This window comes from Nerophis lumbriciformis, linkage group LG14 (assembly GCF_033978685.3).
Source record: "Nerophis lumbriciformis linkage group LG14, RoL_Nlum_v2.1, whole genome shotgun sequence".
Taxonomy (NCBI): domain Eukaryota; kingdom Metazoa; phylum Chordata; class Actinopteri; order Syngnathiformes; family Syngnathidae; genus Nerophis; species Nerophis lumbriciformis.
The window spans coordinates 42041324-42061567 of NC_084561.2; the positions used below are offsets into that span (position 1 = coordinate 42041324).

Here is a 20244-nt window from a genome sequence, read left to right on the forward strand (position 1 = left end):
TCTGGACTGCAGGCGGGCCAGGAAAGTACCCGCACTCTTTTTTTACGAAGCCACGCTGTTGTAACACGTGCTGAATGTGGCTTGCTGAAATAAGCAGGGGCGTCCATGAAAAAGACGGCGCTTAGATGGCAACATATGTTGCTCCAAAGCCTGTATGTACCTTTCAGCATTAATGGTGCCTTCACAGATGTGTAAGTTACCCATGCCTTGGGCACGAATGCACCCCCATACCATCACACATTCTGGCTTTTGAACTTTGCGTCGATAACAGTCTGGATGGTTCGCTTACCCTTTGGTCCGGATGACAAGATGTCGAATATTTCCAAAAACAATTTGAAATGTGGACTCGTCAGACCACAGAACACTTTTCCACTTTGCATGAGTCCATCTCAGATGATCTCGGGCCCAGAGAAGCCGGCGGCGTTTTTGGGTGTTGTTGATAAATGGCTTTCACTAAATACAGTTGGTCGCTACATCTGTAAGTGCAAGTTAAAGCTCTCGTGAAATTTCCTCGCTCCTATATATTCTAGGTTTGGAGGTTGCCGTTAGAACGCTACATTTTGGACTGAATTGTGCCGAGTGTGAATTTTGATGGAGGAGGAATTATGGTGTGGGGTTGTTTTTCAAGAGTTGGGCTTGACCTTTTAGTTCCAGTGAAAGGAACTTTGAATGCTCCAGGATACCAAAACATTTTGGACAATTCTATGCTCCCAACCTTGTGGGAACAGTTTGGAGCGGGCCCCTTCCTCTTCCAACATGACTGTGCACCAGTGCACAAAGCAAGGTCCATAAAGACATGGATGACAGAGTCTGGTGTGGATGGACTTGGCCTGAACCCGATAGAACGGAGACTGAGAGCCAGGCCTTCTCGACCAATGGTGTGACCTCACCAATGCGCTTTTGGAAGAAATTCCTATAAACACACTCCGCAACCTTGTGGACAGCCTTCCCAGAAGACATGAAGCTTTACCTACTCAGTGGCCTAGTGGTTAGAGTGTCCGCCCCGAGATCGGTAGGTTGTGAGTTCAAACCCCGGCCGAGTCATACCAAAGACTATAAAAATGGGAGCCATTATCTCCCTGCTTGGCAGATCAGAATCAGAATCAGAATCAGCTTTATTGTCATTACGCAAGGTAACGAGATTGAGGCCATTCCATACAGTGCGATGTGTGCATGCTAGAAAAACAATGTGCAAATATATAAAAATATAAAAAATGTAGAAGTGCAATGAATATGGTGTGAAATGAATATATACATGAAAAAACAAAACAAAAACAGGGTGGTTGGTGGAATGGGTTATTGCACCGAAGAGAAGGCAGTTATGAGGGACAATGGGGCAGTCCGTTCAGGATGGTTATGGCCCTGGGGAAGAAGCTGTTCTTTAGCCTGTTTGTTTTGGTTTTAATGCACTTGTAGCGCTTCCCAGAGGGCAGCAGGTGGAACAGGTAAGAGCCAGGGTGGGTGTTGTCCTTGATGATGGCACTGGCTCTGTTGAGGCAGCGGGAGGTGTAGATGTCCGTCAGAGAGGGGAGAGGGCGGCCGATGATCTTCTGAGCCGTCTTGACCACTCTTTGCAGCCTCTCCCTGTCTGCTGCAGTGCAGCTGCCGTACCATACCGTAATACAGTAGGTCAGCAGGCTCTCGATGGACGAGCGGTAGAAGGTCAGCAGCAGGTCAGGCTTCAGGTTGTACTTCCCGAGGACTCTAAGGAAGTGTAGCCGCTGCTGAGCCTTCTTGATGATTGATGTGGTGTTGACTGTCCAGGAGAAGTCATTAGAGATGTGGACTCCAAGGTACCTGAAGGTGTGGACCCTCTCTACACGCTCGCCGTTGATGTAGAGGGGGGCAGGGTCGGTGCTGCTCCTCCTGAAGTCGACGATGATCTCTCTGGTCTTGCTGGTGTTGAGAGCGAGGTTGTTCTCCGAAGACCAGGCCGTCAGCTTCAGGACCTCCTCTCTAGATGATACCTGGGCGTGGCCACCGCTGCTGCCCACAGCTCCCCTCACCTCCCAGGGGGTGAACAAGGGGATGGGTCAAATTTCACCACACCTAGTGTGTGTGTGTGACAATCATTGGTACTTTAACTGTCATAGGATGCCACCTGTGCAACAAATCCAGTCGTGAAATTTCCTCGCTACTACTAACTATTCTGGGTTTGAAGGTTGCCAGGAGAACGCTACATTTTGGACTGCATTGTGCCGAGTGTGAATTTTGGTGGAGGGAGGAATTATGGTGTGGGGTTGGTTTTCAGGAGTTGGGCTTGGCACCTTAGTTCCAGTGAAAGGAACTTTGAATGCTCCAGGATACCAAAACATTTTGGATTATCCTTCCTCTTCCAACATGACTGTGCACTTGTGCAGAAAGCAAGGTGCATAAAGACATGGATGACAGAGTCTGGTGTGGATGAACTTGACCTGAACCTGATAGAACACCTTTTGGATGAATTAGAACGGAGACTCTAGTTGCTCTGGTTGGATTCGTAACTGTTTAGTTTTCACCATGCTGGGTAGTTGGCCCTGCGGTGGCTAGTCAGCTGGTGGGGCTGCCACCTTACAGCATGCTGACGGGCTGTGAACCCCCTACGTATGGCAGGGGGTTCGGCGGAAGCTGCTCATTAGTGCCATCCTCGTGCCGTGAGCCCCCCGAAGGTTACAGGTTCACCATTGCACTGAGCCCAGGCAGGCACCAGGTAGGTTTAAGCTGTCGCACCTCGTCAAGGTTACACAGTTCCTTGTCCTGGTGGGGTGAGGCCCCCAGGACAGCGACAGTGAGACCGCTGACCAGCTCAGGGAGGCCCTCGGTGTGTTTGATGAGGAGACCAAACAGCTCGGCCTGAAAATCAGCTGGTCCAAAACCGAACTCATGCATATCGGCGATGGACCAGACCCACCACCCTTCTTATTTGAGGATACCCCTGTCCACTTTGTCCCTACCGTCAGATACCTCGGCTCGACAGTCACCAACACCGGCGACCTCAAACGAGAGGTGGACCGCCGTCGCGCCCTTGCAGCCTCCGTCATGCAGTCCCTGTGGAGACCGTTGTGGCGACACCGGCACATATCTCGGGACACCAAGTTGAGGGTCTACAATTCCTCTGTCATCTCTGTCCTTCTGTACGGCTCGGAAACATGGCCGCTGAATAACATCCTGGCGGCCAGGCTAGATGGCTTTGATTCCAGAGCCCTCAGGAGGATAGAAGGCATCACGTGGAGCCAGCATGTCACCAACAAGACCCTAAGAGAGCTAACCCAACAGCTCCCAGCCTCTCGCCTCGCAGCAATGCGGCGAGTGCGCTGGTATGGCCATGTCATCCGCCTGCCGGGGGAACACCCCACGCGCAAAATCCTGGACTTCAACCCGCAGCGAGCTGGCTGGAGACGCCCTAGAGGCGCCCCCAGGACTCGCTGGCTGGATGTATTAGCCCAGGACCTTAAGGCCTGCAATGTGACTATGGCACAAGCTCAACACCTTGCCCACAACAGACCCAGATGGAGAGACCTGGTTGCTATGGTCGGCTCTACGCGCCCTGAAGTGCAAGAGGACTAAGTAAGTAAGTAGAACGGAGACTGAGAGCCAGGCCTTCTCCACCAACATCAGTGTGTGACCTCACCAATGCGCTTTTGGAAGAATGGTGGAAAATTCCTATAAACACACTCCGCAACCTTGTGGACAGCCTTCTCAGAAGACTTGAAGCTTTACCTACTCAGTGGCCTAGTGGTTAGAGTGTCCGCCCTGAGATCGGTGAGTTCAAACCCCGGCCGAGTCATACCAAAGACTATAAAAATGGGAGCCATTACCTCCCTGCTTGGCACTCAGCATCAAGGGTTGGAATTGGGGGTTAAATCACCAAAAATTATTCCCGGGCGCGGCCACCGCTGCTGCCCACTGCTCCCCTCACCTCCCAGGGGGTGATCAAGGGTGATGGGTCAAATGCAGAGAATAATTTCGCCACACCTAGTGTGTGTGTGTGACAATCATTGCTACTTTAACTTTTAACTTTTTTTTTAAACTGCAAAAGGTGGACCGACGCCATATAGAACCCTATGGGTTAGGAATGGGATGGCACTTCAAGTTCATATGTGAGTCAAGGCAGGTGGCCAAATACTTTTGGCAATATAGTGTAAGTTCCAACTTACACTAAAACGTATATCACTCGTAACTAGTTACAGTTACTAGTTACTTTATTTCAAAAGTAACTCAGTTACTAACTCAGTTACTTAAACCAAAAAGTAATGCGTTACTGTGAAAAGTAACTATTTAGTTACTTCTTTTTTTCTTCTTTTTTTTTTAAAGCTCCCATTAATGCCCTTTTTGCCTTCATTTTCAGTACTGTTATTGCACTGGAGAATAATACAATCTGTTGATCAACTTGACATACATTTTTATTTTCCTTTTAACATAATTAATGAAAAACAGTGCAACATAAAAAGGCATTCCTCCTTTCTTTAAACTTGGACCAATGACCATGAATAAAAAACAAGTTTAAGTGCAACATAAGAAGGCACATCATCTTCCTTGAAACATAGGTAGTGAAATAAAGCCTGACATCTGGAGTGATGCTGCTGACTTCCACACTTGGAGCCATGGATTGTAGAATACTTGTTTTCAGTGGCAGGATCATTGACACAGATGGTGAAGTTTCAGTGCTCAGTAGAGATGGAACACTTTTGAGGGGTTTAAGCACCTGGAGGACCTCATCTGCCACTCTCACATCATCATCAGACAGGGTGACATTTGTCTTCAGGGTGTTGTGGGTCAATGCAGAGTATATAGCTGCCTGCTGCTCCAACATATCATAAGTGGAGTTCCACCTCGTTGGGACATCATGTATGAGCAGGCAGCTTTAGCATTTCTTGCTTTGTCTTAAGCACATGAGCAGCTGTTGTGCTTGGGTGGAAGTAAGAAACCTTCCTGATCCTCCCAAAGAGGCGCTCCATCCTATTGACTGAGATTCCCTTCTGTGAGGCCAAATTCACTACATGTGCAAAGCACCTATCTGTGGTCCCAGTCCTGCCTCATTCTCTGTAATTATTTGATTTTTGGCATTATCACGTGTGACTGGGATATCTTTATCTTCCAGTCCTCCACTGCTTGTGTCAGCACCTGCGCAAGGTGACTCTCGTAGAGGGGGCGTGTCTTCTCATCTCCCAGTCTGCTGTGATGAAGTGAGCGCTTATAGTTCCCCTGGACGTCCAGCCGTCTGTCATGAGCGCAACAGCTGATGCTCGGGATAGTTTTTTCTTCTCCTGCTCATAAAGATCTGGCACAATCTTATTGCTGAAGTGGGTGCGCGACGGGATGTCGTAACGTGGTTCAAGCACGTTCAGCATGTGTTTAAAACCCTCGTTTTGCACAACCGAGTCTGCACTTATAAACACACCGATTCAATGGCGGGGGCGTTCAAGCTCCTCCGTTACTCCGCTCGCCATGACCACGCTGTGTGTGGACTGAACGTGCCAACAACTTTTTTTCCCCACACCCACACCCACACACACATAGACCGCGCCTCTTTTCTTCTCTCCGGCTTGTGACAGAGGAAGATTCAGAAGAACGACACCGCAGCGCTTCTGTTTCTAGCCGATACCCGTATTTTCCGCACTATAAGGCGCACCTAAAAACCACAAATTTTCTCAAAAGCTGACAGTGCGCCTTATAACCCGGTGCGCTTTATTACGATTCATTTTCATAAAGTTTCGATCTCGCAACTTCGGTAAACAGCCGCCATCTTTTTTCCCGGTAGAACAGGAAGCGCTTCTTCTTCTACGCAAGCAACCGCCAAGGAAAGCACCCGCCCCCATAGAACAGGAAGCGCTTCTTCTTCTACTGTAAGCAACCACCCGCCCCCGGAAGAAGAAGAAAAAACGCGCGGATATCACCGTACGTTTCATTTCCTGTTTACATCTGTAAAGACCACAAAATGGCTCCTACTAAGCGACAAGGATCCGGTTCATAAAAAGACGCAATCTCTCCATCCGCACACGGATTACTACCGTATTTCACAGCAACTGATAATCCTGTGAACCGCACTGTGGAACGGGAGCACGTACGGTGAATATTCGCACCACAGGGAATGAGAAGTCATCCTTCACTGTGGTTCTAGCTTGCCATGCTAACTTCCACTCATGGTGATATTCAAAAGGAAGACCTTGCCAAAAGAGACCTTTCCAGCCGGCGTCATCATAAAAGCTAACTCGAAGGGATGGATGGATGGATGAAGAAAAGATGAGCGAGTGGTTAAGGGAAGTTTACGCGAAGAGGCCGGGTGGCTTTTTTCACACAGCTCCGAAGGCGAACACACCTTCACTAAGACGGGCAGACAGCGCCGGACGACATACGCCAACATTTGCCAGTGGATCGTAAATGCCTGGGCAGATATTTCGGTCACAACTGTGGTCCGAGCTTTCCGGAAGGCAGGATTCACAGAACTACTGGACAACAACAGCGACACTGACTCCCATGACTTCGACGAGACGGAACCGGCCATTTTGGATCCCACGCTTGCGCAACTTTTCAATTCGGACACCGAAGACGAAGAATTCGAAGGATTTACGAATGAAGAATAACTTCAGAAGGTGAGCGCTATGTTTATTTTGTGTGTTGTGACATTAACGTTCGAGCAACATTATGTTGCTATTGCTCTACACCATTTTGAATTTTACTATGTTTGTGATTGCACATTTGCGTACATTTTGGGACAGAGTTGTTAGAACGCTGGTTTTCAATATATTATTAAAGTTTGACTGAACTATCTGACTGTTTTTTTGACATTCCCTTTAGCGCAGCGTAGGCGCGGCTTATAATCCGGGGCGGCTTATTGGTGGACAAAGTTATGAAATATGTAATTCATTGAAGGTGCGGCTAATAATCCGGTGCGCCTTATAGTGCGGAAAATACGGTACATCAAAAGTAACGTAAAATAACGCAGTAACGCATCATGTAGTAACGGTAACTAAATTACTGAATAAAAAAAAATGACGCGTTAGATTACTAGTTACCGCCGAAACTAACGGCGTTACAGTAACGCGTTACTTTGTAACGTGTTAGTCCCAACACTGCTCGTAACCCAAGGACCACCTGTAAACACACGAAGAAATATGATTGAATATTTAGTTGTTTTTTGTATGGTAGTCATTGTCCCATCAGCCCTTCACACCCTTGAGTCCCTCCTAACCGTCTCAGTAGGAAAGCATAGTTACCACAGCACCAGATACTGACCACGGCAGCGTCGGCTCCAGGCGACAAAGCAGGAGCAGACACGGCTGTCATGAGGTGTCAAAGAAGGTTTCCGTGATGAACAAACAAGATGTGCCCCAGTGTGTTTGTCACACCTCTTGGCCCAGTCCAAATGTCAGCTCACTTTCACACACACACACCTTTTTTAAATGGTCAAATCCTCGCTTCATGTCACATAAAGTACTATTTTCGGAAGCATGTCAGAGTGGACACTTTATTCTATTAATTAGGAGGCTACAGCAGTTTGATAAGAAATCGAAACATGTGTCTTAAGAAAAGCTTTGTGGGCATGTTTGTTTTGTAATCTTTAGTGTTCAAGGCTCAGTTTGTTGATGGTTTACAGTTTAGACCGAGAATGTTCAGACTCTGTCATTGCATGGAGGTTAGAGATGTCCGATAATGGCTTTTTTGACGATATTCCAATATTGTCCAACTCTTAAAGGGGAACATTATCACAATTTCAGAAGGGTTAAAACCATTAAAAATCAGTTCCCAGTGGCTATTTTTCGAAGTTTTTTTCAAAATTTTACCCATCACGCAATATCCCTAAAAAAAGCTTCAAAGTGCCTGATTTTAACCATCGTTATATACACCCGTCCATTTTCCTGTGACATCACATAGTGATGCCAACACAAACAAACATGGCGGAAAGAACAGCAAGCTATAGCGACATTAGCTCGGATTCAGACTCGGATTTCAGCGGCTTAAGCGATTCAACAGATTACGCATGTATTGAAACGGATGGTTGTAGTGTGGAGGCAGGTAACGAAAACGAAATTGAAGAAGAAACTGAAGCTATTGAGCCATATCGGTTTGAACCGTATGCAAGCGAAACCGACGAAAACGACACGACAGCCGGCGACACGGGAGAAAGCGAGGACGAATTCGGCGATCGCCTTCTAACCAACGATTGGTATGTGTTTGTTTGGCATTAAAGGAAACTAACAACTATGAACTACCGTATTTTCCGCACCATAAGCCGCCCCGTGTTATAAGCCGCATCTAACTGCGCTACAGGGAATGTCAAAAAAACAGTCAGATAGGTCAGTTAAACTTTAATAATATATTAAAAACCAGCGTTCTAACAACTCTGTTCACTCCCAAAATGTACGGTAATGTGCAAATGTGCAATCACAAACATAGTAAAATTCAAAATAGTGCAGAGCAATAACATCAATAACTTAATGTTGCTCGAACGTTAATGTCACAACACACAAAATAAACATAACACTCACTTTCTGAAGTTATTCTTCATTCATAAATCCCTCGAATTCTTCTCCTACGGTGTCCGAATTAAAAAGTTGGGCGAATTACGGGATCCAAAATGGCCGGCTCCGTCTCGTCGAACTCATCAGAGTCAGTGTCGCTGTTGTTTTTCCAGCAGTTCCGTGAATCCTGCCTTCCGGAAAGCTCGGACCACAGTTGAGACCGAAATATCCGCCCAGGCATTTACGATCCACTGGCAGATGTTGGCGTATGTCGTCCGGCGCTGTCTCCCTGTCTTAGTGAATGTGTGTTCGCCTTCGGTCATCCATTGTTCCCACGCCGTTCGCAGTCATGCTTTAAATGCCTTGTTGACACCAATATCCAGCGGTTGGAGTTCTTTGGTTAATCCACCCGGAATGACGGCGAGTGTTGTATTTGTGTGCTTCACTTGTTTTTTGACACCATCTGTGATGTGGGCGCGCATTTAGTCGTATATCAACATGGACGGAGCTGCGTGAAAAAAGCCACCCGGCCTCTTCGCGTAAACTTCCCTTAACCACTCGCTCATCTTTTCTTCATCCATCCATCCCTTCGAGTTAGCTTTTATGATGACGCCGGCTGGAAAGGTCTCTTTTGGCAAGGTCTTCCTTTTGAATATCACCATGGGTGGAAGTTTCTGGCCATTAGCATGGCAAGCTAGAACCCCAGTGTGTCGGAGCCATTTGTGGTCTTTACAGATGTAAACACACAAAGGAAATGAAACGTAATACCCGCGCGCTTCTTCTTCTATGGGGGCGGGTGCTTACCTTGGCGTAGAAGAAGAAGCACTTCCTCTTCTACGGGGAAAAAAGATGGCGGCTGTTTACCGTAGTTGCGAGACCTAAACTTTATGAAAATGAATCTTAATATTAATCCATATATAAAGCGCACCGGGTTATAAGCCGCACTGTCAGCTTTTGAGTAAATTTGTGGTTTTTAGGTGCGGCTAATAGTGCGGAAAATACGGTAGGTTTACAGCATATGAAATACATTTGGCAACAACCTGCACTTTGAGAGTGCAGACAGCCCAATTTTCATCAATTAATATATTCTGTAGACATACCCTCATGTCAGCAGGCCAGGGAAGCTAGGGTCGATGTTCTTCTCTTGATCATATTCGGTGGCATAAGGGACGGTGTGAGCCAAGACATCCAGGGGGTTTAGCTCGCTCGTCTGCGGGAACAAACTGCCGCCATTGCTTGCCGTGCTACCGAGGTCTTTTGTCCCTGAATTGCTCACACACTCCGGCAGATTCAATGGGGGTCTGGCGGCAGATTTCTTTGACTTTATGGTTGGAAATGCATCTGCTTTGAGTGTCGCAGGATATCCACACATTCTTGCCATCTCTGTCGTAGCATAGCTTTCGTCGGTAAAGTGTGCGGAACAAATGTCCAATTTCTTGCCACTTTGGCATCTTTGGGCCACTGGTGCAACTTGAATCCGTCCCTGTTCGTGTTGTTACACCCTCCGACAACACACCGACGAGGCATGATGTCTCCAAGGTACGGAAAACAGTCGAAAAAACGGAAAATAACAGAGCTGATTTGACTCGGTTTTTGAGAAAATGGCGGATTGCTTCCCGATGTGACGCCACGTTGTGACGTCATCGCTCTGAGAGCGAATCATTGAAAGGCGTTTAATTCGCCAAAATTCACCCATTTAGAGTTTGGAAATCGGTTAAAAAAATATATGGTCTTTTTCCTGCAACATCAAGGTACCGTATTTTCCGCACCATAAGGCGCCCTGGGTTATAAGCCGCGCCTTCAATGAACGGCATATTTCAAAACTTTGTCCACCTATAAGCCGCCCCGTGTTGTAAGCCGCATCTAACTGCGCTAAAGGAATGTCAAAAAAACAGTCAGATAGGTCAGTCAAACTTTAATAATATATTAAAAACCAGCGTGATGTGGGCGCGCATGGAGTCGTATATCAACATGGACGGAGCTGCGTGAAAAAAGCCACCCGGCCTCTTCGCGTAAACTTCCCTTAACCACTCGCTCATCTTTTTCTTCATCCATCCATCCCTTCGAGTTAGCTTTTATGATGACGCCGGCTGGAAAGGTCTCTTTTGGCAAGGTCTTCCTTTTGAATATCACCCTGGGTGGAAGTTTCTGGCCATTAGCATGGCAAGCTAGAACCACAGTGAAGGATGACTTCTCATTCCCTGTGGTGCGAATATTCACCGTACGTGCTCCCGTTGTATCCACAGTGCGGTTCACAGGAATATCAAAAGTCAGTGGAACCTCGTCCATGTTGATAATGTTCTCTGGCCGGATCTTTTTTTCAGCTATCTTGTTTTTACAATATGCACGGAAAGTAGCCAGCTTTTCTTGAAAGTCTTTAGGCAGTTGCTGTGAAATAGTAGTCCGTGTGCGGATGGAGAGATTGCGTCTTTTCATGAACCGGAAACCTGTCGCTTAGTAGGAGCCATTTTGTGGTCTTTACAGATGTAAACACACAAAGGAAATGAAACGTAATATCCGCGCGCTTCTTCTTCTTCTACGGGGGCGGGTGGTTGCTTACAGTAGAAGAAGAAGCGCTTCCTGTTCTATGGGGGCGGGTGCTTACCTTGGCGGTTGCTTGCGTAGAAGAAGAAGCACTTCCTCTTCTACGGGGAAAAAAGATGGCGGCTGTTTACCGTAGTTGCGAGACCGAAACTTTATGAAAATGAATCTTAATATTAATCCATATATAAAGCGCACCGGGTTATAAGCCGCACTGTCAGCTTTTGAGTAAATTTGTGGTTTTTAGGTGCGGCTAATAGTGCGGAAAATACGGTATATATTGACGCTTACATAGGTCTGGTGATAATGTTCCACTTTAATCAGGAGGCTACAGCAGTTTGATAAGAAATCGAAACGTGTCTAAGAAAAGCTTTGTGTGCATGTTTGTTTTGTAATATTTCGTGTTCAAGGCTCAGTTTGTTGATGGTTTACAGTTTAGACCGAGAATGTCCAGACTCTGTCATTGCATGGAGGTTAGAGATGTCCGATAATGGCCTTTTTGACGATATTCCAATATTGTCCAACTCTTAATTACCGATTCCGCAAAGACTTGCGTCTATTCCGCCCATAAAGCCCTCTTAAAATACCCAAAACCCGCCAACAATATTCAATTTACATGTCGTGACCAAAATGTCAACCAAGTTATAGAGATATTGTTATTATCAGCGCTAACGCCGAGGAACTACTTTTAGTGGCGCGTGATCACAGAGCGCTAACTAGTTTATGGAGCTACTGACATACTCAGCCAGTGAGCTGCTGCATCGCCTTTGAGTTGGTGAAAGTTACATCTAGATTATAAATCATGCCTCTCGCTTGCATAGTAGGAGGTGGCCATAAACTGAGAACTTGGTCAACTTTGACATGGCGAGAAATAAATGTATGATATTAATATACTCCGTTGGCATCCCAGTGAGAGCAGACAATGTCCAGTAAGTGATTGTTTTATTGTGTTCGTAGTAGAGATGTCCGATAATGGCTTTTTTGCCGATATCCCGATATTGTCCCAACTCTTAATTACCGATTCCAATATATATAGTCGTGAAATTAACACATTATTATGCCTAATTTTGTTGTGATGCCCCGGTGGATGCATTAAACAATGTAACAAGGTTTTCCAAAATAAATCAACTCAAGTTATGGAAAAAAATGCCAACATGGCACTGCCATATTTATTATTGAAGTCACAAAGTGCAATCATTTTTTTTAAACATGCCTCAAAACAGCAGCTTGGAATTTGAGGAGGTTGAGGTGGATGGGGTTGAGTTGGGGAGGTAGGGGGCAGCGGGGGGTGTATATTGTAGCGTCCCGGAAGAGTTAGTGCTGCAAGGGGTTCTGGGTATTTGTTCTGTTGTGTTTATGTTGTGTTACGGTGCGGATGTTCTCCCGAATTGTGTGTGTCATTCTTGTTTGGTGTGGGTTCACAGTGTGGCGCATATTTGTAACAGTGTTAAAGTTGTTTATACGGCCACCCTCAGTGTGACCTGTATGGCTGTTGACCAAGTATGCTTTGCATTCACTTGTGTGTGTGAAAAGCCGTAGATATTATGTGACTGGGCTGGCACGCAAAGGCAGTGCCTTTAAGGTTTATTGGCGCTCTGTACTTCTCCCTACGTTTGTATACCACAGCGACGTTTTAAAAAGACCGATACCGATAATTTCCGATATTACATTTTTAAAGCATTTATCGGCAGTCCGATATTATCGGACATCTCTAATGGAGGTTATTGCTGCCTTGGCGTTGTGTACACTCCATAAACGTTTGTGTTTGTGCCCACGGTTATACGGTATACCGGTGTTAGTATAGTACCGCGATACCAATGAATAATTTTCGGTACTATACCGTCTCTGAAACGTACCGGTCTCGCACCCCCGAAAGTCACATTGCTTGTTTACGAGCAGAGGAGCACGTTCGGCAGCGCACAATCACGGAGTACTTACAAACAGACACAGTGTGTAGACAGAAAAGGGAGAATGGACACATTTTGGCTTAAAAAGTAAAGATAAAGGTGAAGTTATAACACTGAAACACCCTCAGGAAGAGGTGCTTTAAGACATGGCTAGCTAGCTAGTGGCTAACGTCAATTCGCCGTCTGCAGTGTTTTAGCTAGACAAATAAAGTAAGTTTCTTACAAGTATCATTATAACTGCAGGACGAGGAATAGCTAAACATGCTTCACTACACACCGTAGCTCACCGGCATCAAAATATAAACAAACGCCATTGGTGGATCTACACCTAACATCCACTGTAATGATACCAAGTACAGGCACGTATGTAGTCCATACCACTATGATATTTTTTGGTATCACAACATCATCTTTCGTTTTAAAATGTATATTATGTTTATAAACTCAGTAAATATGTCCCTGGACACATGAGGACTCAGAGTATGACCAATGTATGATCCTGTATCGACTTGGTATCGGATTGATACCCAAATTTATAACATACATATACACACAGGGTCCATTGCCAGGGTTGATGTGGTCAACATATATAAAATAAAAAGTAAATAAGATAAGGCTCAGAATGGTTTCTTAACAAAACCTTTCAACATATAAGGTGCTATTTTTGATTGATTGATTGAGACTTTTATTAGTAGATTGCACAGTACAGTACATATTCCATAGAATTGACCACTAAAAGGTAACACCCGAATAAGTTTTCCACTTGTTTAAGTCAGGGTCCACGTTAATCAACATTAAACTGCCTCAAGTTGTTGCTCAGAATAAATAAAATGACAAAACTTTTCTTCTACATATAAAAAGTGCAACATTAAACAGTTTCAAGTCAACTCATCGTGCTTAATTTATTACAGCATTTGGAAAGCCTGTAGTTGATTTTTATTATGTAAATGTTATATTTTTATCAACATGTGATAGCAGGGACCCTGCCATTCAAAACTAGGCTGCTCCATTACTAATGATTAATGTAACTACAGCTGAAAAAATGGTACAATAGCAATAGGAGAGACTATTCATCCCTGAACACCATGGAGTTCATGTAGGCTTAATGATGCAGTTACATTATTATATCAACTATCAGAGACAGAAACTCTTCATTCAACATGTCCTTTTTTGCTGCTTCAACACAGCTCAATCAACACAGAAAAAGGTCAAGTGAAATAACAGACAGACAGGGCTTTGCTGTCCGTAACACACACACACACACACACACACTGGTTTAAATGTAACTTAGATATTGGCTTTCACTATGTAAAAGCACTTTGAGTCACTAGAGAAAAGCGCTACATAAATATTATTCACTTCACTTCACTACAGTAAATGAACAAGTAGATTAATAATTAATTTTTACCACTTGTCCTTAATAATGTTGAGAAAATAATAGGTGTATAAATGACACAATATGTTACTGCATATGTTAGCAGACTAATTAGGAGTCTTTGTTTACTTACTACTAAAAGACAAGTTGTCTAGTATGCTCACTATTTTATTTAAGGACTTATCTGCAATAGTAAACATATGTTTAATGTACCCTAAGATTTTTTGGTTAAAATCAAGCCAATAATGCAATTTTGTTTGTGGTCCCCTTTATGTAGAAAAGTACCAGTACAAGGCCCCCAAATTGTTGCGTTTTGGACCAGTTGTTCCTCCCAGGGAATTCAAGTCACAAGTCGCTCCCAAGCTCTTTACGACACTTAAAGCTGAGTAGAAAAACCACCAGAGACAGAATAGGTATTTTGTAATATATTTGCAAAGCTTTGCATATATACATTGAGACCAGTCCAGCATAGAACATTCAATCGCTTCGCTAAGATGGTCTGCCCTCCCGACAAAACCCTCTCCCCTCTTAAGTCTCTCAAGTCAAAACACATGCCCATTATCTCTCTTTCTTACGTTCCAAAGCTTCAAGGTTAACACACACAGTTTACTTGCAGACAAACAGAAAGAGAACAAATGGAAAAACACGAGCTGTTTTCAAATATGACTATGAAAAAAAAGAAGTAACACTTAAATTCGGATATACCGTATTTTCCGCACCATAAGGCGCCCTGGGTTATAAGCCGCGCCTTCAATGAACGGCATATTTCAAAACTTTGTCCACCTATAAGCCGCCCCGTGTTATAAGCCGCATCTAACTGCGCTAAAGGGAATGTCAAAAAAACAGTCAGATAGGTCAGTCAAACTTTAATAATATATTAAAAACCAGCGTGATGTGGGCGCGCATGGAGTCGTATATCAACATGGACGGAGCTGCGTGAAAAAAACCAAACCGGCCTCTTCGCGTAAACTTACCTTAACCACTCGCTCATCTTTTCTTCATCCATCCATCCCTTCGAGTGAGCTTTTATGATGACGCCGGCTGGAAAGGTCTCTTTTGGCAAGGTCTTCCTTTTGAATATCACCATGGGTGGAAGTTTCTGGCCATTAGCATGGCAAGCTAGAACCACAGTGAAGGATGACTTCTCATTCCCTGTGGTGCGAATATTCACCGTACGTGCTCCCGTTGTATCCACAGTGCGGTTCACAGGAATATCAAAAGTCAGTGGAACCTCGTCCATGTTGATAATGTTCTCTGGCCGGATCTTTTTTTCAGCTATCTTGTTTTTACAATATGCACGGAAAGTAGCCAGCTTTTCTTGAAAGTCTTTAGGCAGTTGCTGTGAAATAGTAATCCGTGTGCGGATGGAGAGATTGCGTCTTTTCATGAACCGGAAACCTGTCGCTTAGTAGGAGCCATTTTGTGGTCTTTACAGATGTAAACACACAAAGGAAATGAAACGTAATATCCGCGCGCTTCTTCTTCTTCTACGCGGGCGGGTGGTTGCTTACAGTAGAAGAAGAAGCGCTTCCTGTTCTATGGGGGCGGGTGCTTACCTTGGCGGTTGCTTGCGTAGAAGAAGAAGCACTTCCTCTTCTACGGGGAAAAAAGATGGCGGCTGTTTACCGTAGTTGCGAGACCGAAACTTTATGAAAATTAATCTTAATATTAATCCATATATAAAGCGCACCGGGTTATAAGCCGCACTGTCAGCTTTTGAGAAAATTTGTGGTTTTTAGGTGCGCCTTATAGTGCGGAAAATACGGTATGTAAATATCTGCCTCCGACACCCTTTATGTATAAAAGTACCAGTACAAAAATATTGGTATGGTTACAAAAGTAGTGCCCACCTTGTTCTGCTGTTTGAAACCTCCGTGATGTTTGTTGACCACTCCCATAAATGATTGATTCATTTCATGTTCCCCTCCAGCCTTAGGCTTGGTCTTGTCACAAATCTGCTTGTCCTACTTCCTTAGTGTGGGTGTCCTCACAGTGTATTGTTGCTGCTACTGTCCTGTGGAGCAGTGTTGGTATTAGTCCCAGAGGTTGGCTTTGAGCCCGGGTGTTGTGGACAAGCCACACGAGTGCGTTTGCCTGCAGTCAAACTGTCATTTGAGTCATCAGCAGCCTATTTCAAGCCACTGGGTTGGCCTGTTTTTGGACTTAGCAGGTCTTAAAACAGCTTGTCTTCAGCAAACAGAGTGCATCTGAATGGTCAGTGAGAGGGTTCAATAATAAGATGGTGTGTCTGTGGTGCTTATTGCAATAATCAATACCTTTTTTTGGTGCTTTTCTTCCATTATAATTTATTTGTCTTTATTGCTGCTGTTTTCCACGATGGTTGAGGTGTTTAAGTTGCATTGCGTGACCTTTATTTTTTAATTTTGCCTATCATTCACAATCGAGAAAGACAAAAACACATCTTTCTAATTTGTAATATACTGCAAGGACGAGGTGGCTAACAATAAAGCTAATCAATCAATCAATGTTTACTTATATAGCCCTAAATCACAAGTGTCTCAAAGGGCTGCACAAGCCACGACATCCTCGGTTCAGATCCCACATCAGGGCAAGGAAAAAACTCAACCCGATGTGATAACAATGAGAAACCTTGGAGGGGACCAAAGATGTGGGTGATGGAGCCTATCTCAGCTGCATTCGGGTGGAAGGAGGGGTACACCCTGGACAAGTCGCCACCTTATCGCAGGGCCAACACAGACAACATTCACACTCACATTCACACACTAGGGCCAATTTAGTGTTAATATATTGTGTGTGTGTGTGTGTGTGTGTGTGTGTGTGTGTGTGTGTGTGTGTGTGTGTGTGTGTGTGTGTGTGTGTGTGTGTGTGTGTGTGTGTGTGTGTGTATATATATATATGTGTGTGTGTGTATATGTATATATACATGTATGTGTGTATATATATGTATATATACATGTATATATGTATGTATACATGTATATATATATGTATGTGTGTATGTATATATACATGTATGTGTATATATATATGTATATATAGATATATATATACACATATATGTGTGTGTATATGTATATATACATGTATGTGTGTGTATATATATATATATGTATATATACATGTATATATGTATGTATACATGTATATATATGTATGTGTGTATGTATATATACATGTATGTGTATATATATATATATATATATATATATATATGTATGTATGTATATGTATATATATATATATATATATATATATATATATATATATATATATATATATACATATATGTGTATATATATATATATATATATATATATATATACACATATATGTGTGTGTATATGTATGTATACATGTATGTGTGTACCGGTATGTGTATATATGTATACATGTATATATGTATGTATGTATGTATATATATGTGTGTATATATACATGTATATATGTATGTATATATGTATGTATACATGTATATATGTATGTATGTATATATGTATGTATATATGTATGTATGTATGTATGTATATATATATGTATGTATACATGTATATTTGTATGTATATATGTATGTATACGCACGTATATATGTATGTATACATGTATATATGTATGTATACATGTATGTATATATGTATGTATACATGTATATGTATACATGTGTATATGTGTGTGTATATGTATGCATATATATGTATGTATATATGTGTGTATTTATATATATATGTATGTTTATGTATATGTATATGAATATATATATGTATGTTTATGTATATGTGTATGTATATGTATGTAAATGTATATATATGTGTGTGTGTATGTATGTATGTATGTATATACATATATATGTTTCTGTATATATATATATATTTATGTATGTTTATGTATATGTATGTATATATACATGTGTGTTTATATATGTATATATACATGTATATGTGTGTGTATGTATATGTATATATACATGTATATATTTATATGTATGCATACATGATATATTTCCGAAATATATCTATGAAATGTGCAAATATTAAGAGATGCTCTTTCAAGGCTTAAGCAGTGGCTCCTACGCACAAACCCACTTTGCACACGTACATACATACATACATACATGCATGCATGTATGTATGTATTAAAGTTAGGACACACCATCTAAGCCTTGAAAGATCATCTCTTAATATTTGCACATTTTGTAGCTGGCTGTCAGCGAGTATATGTGGGCTAAATGCAAGTAGATCCACATCACAGACATGCTGACACTCCCGTCTTGCTTACATCATCACAACATCCTGTTTCAGCAGCACTGTTTCACTCATCACAGTTGTTCAGTTTCCCCACCAGCCGGTCAACATTGACACCGTGCATCCACCAAAGTAATCCTCACCTTTTTTTTTGTCAACTCACAATACGTTGAAAGCTGCTCGGGGCAAAAGTAGAGATCTCTGATTTGGATTACAAAGTCAAGAAATATTCCGATTAACTTGTGACCAAACGTGTTTTGGATGGGACTCAAAAGTCGTCAACCACCATCATCGTCACTTCCTGTTCTGTCCAATCATAACCACTAATTAACAGACACGTGTGTTAATTAGTCCTGCTGCATCATTTCAGGTCCTGGAGTGACCCCGACAACTTCTACTCCAACGATCGCAGCATTCTCACGCTGTCGCCCATCGACACCGCCCACTGCTGACGCCTCCATCCCTCCATCCCTCTCCTCCATCACTCCATCCCTCCATCCCTCATGCCATCTTGTAAGCTCGCTGGCTTCAAAACCACACACAAATAGACTCAACCGGAGCGGCCGTCTCCTGAAGCCAAAGCAGGTCGACGTTGAAGCTGGAAGAGAACCTTCTAGAAGCGAGCGTCAGGAGGTATTTTTTTATTGCTTCCAAAAAAAAAACTTTTCAAAATGCACTTTTGATGTCTGCCTCCCACTCGTAGCATCCTGCAGTTCTGTCAACGTCCACCGGTCTGATACCAAAGAGGATGTCTTTTTTTTTGTGCCTGCTCGCACTCTCACGGCGTTCATGCTGCTTCGCTCCTCCTGACTGTTCTGAACTCCGTTTTCCCGCGGCGTGTGTTGATAAAGCCATAGTTTTTTGTTTTTTTCAGGACGTTCCCTTATTATGGAAGGTCCGGTAAATAGCTGCTGGGTATCGGTCCCCCTTTATTGCCTTCCTCAGTCGCGTTAAAGGACGCGTGCGAATGTTTCATCAGCTCGTATTTTTCTTTTGCTTTCTCAAAGTGTTTGTGTCCTCATAGTGAGGTTTTGATGGCGATGTCACCTGTTGTCATGGTGACTTGACGGCTGACACGGAACCCGAGCGTTTTTAAGCCTCAACAATGCTCCCGTTGCTACGGTTACGCCTTAACGTCGCCGCTACTTGTCGCACGAAGTCTTCCCGTCTGTCGTGTCCTTTTTGGAATATTTGTTGATTGCGTGCTTTTGTTGATGAACCAATATGAAAAGTGATTGTCATTGACAGCGTACAAAAATAATAATAAGATGACACACTCGGGTGTTGTTGACACAAGCGTTGACTAATGTTAAACCGTTTGACCGCAGTGCACCTTCAGACACGCTAACCAATATGAAAAGTGATATAATCCATGTAAACACACACGTGTACGGTCATTGACAGCGTACAAAACATAATAATAAGATGACACACGGGTGTTGTTGACACAAGCGTTGACTAATGTTAACCGTTTGACTGCAGTGCACCTTCAGCCACGGTGACCAATATGAAAAGTGATATAATCCATGTAAACACACGTGTACGGTCATTGACAGCGTATAAAAATAATAATAAGATGACACACGGGTGTTGTTGACACAAGCGTTGACTAATGTTAAACCGTTTGACCGCAGTGCACCTTCAGCCGTGCTGACCAATATGAAAAGTGATATAATCCATGTAAACACACACGTGTACGGTCATTGACAGCGTACAAAAAATAATAATAAGATGACACACGGGTGTTGTTGACACAAGCG

General features: G+C 43.4%; 1 protein-coding gene across 3 annotated transcripts in view; it reads left to right on the forward strand.

Annotated features, from left to right (window-relative positions):
* Positions 1-19986, forward strand: part of atp11b (ATPase phospholipid transporting 11B) — a 183507-nt gene extending 163521 nt beyond the window's left edge. For all 3 annotated transcript variants that reach the window (XR_009816853.2, XM_061975516.2, XM_061975517.2), the window contains one exon: positions 18855-19986. Coding sequence is in view for 2 of the 3 variants with exons in the window: in XM_061975516.2 (XP_061831500.1) it covers positions 18855-18936 (82 nt within the window). In the remaining variant the exon portion in view is untranslated. The remainder of the gene's footprint in view (positions 1-18854) is intronic.
* The last annotated feature ends 258 nt before the right edge of the window (positions 19987-20244 follow it).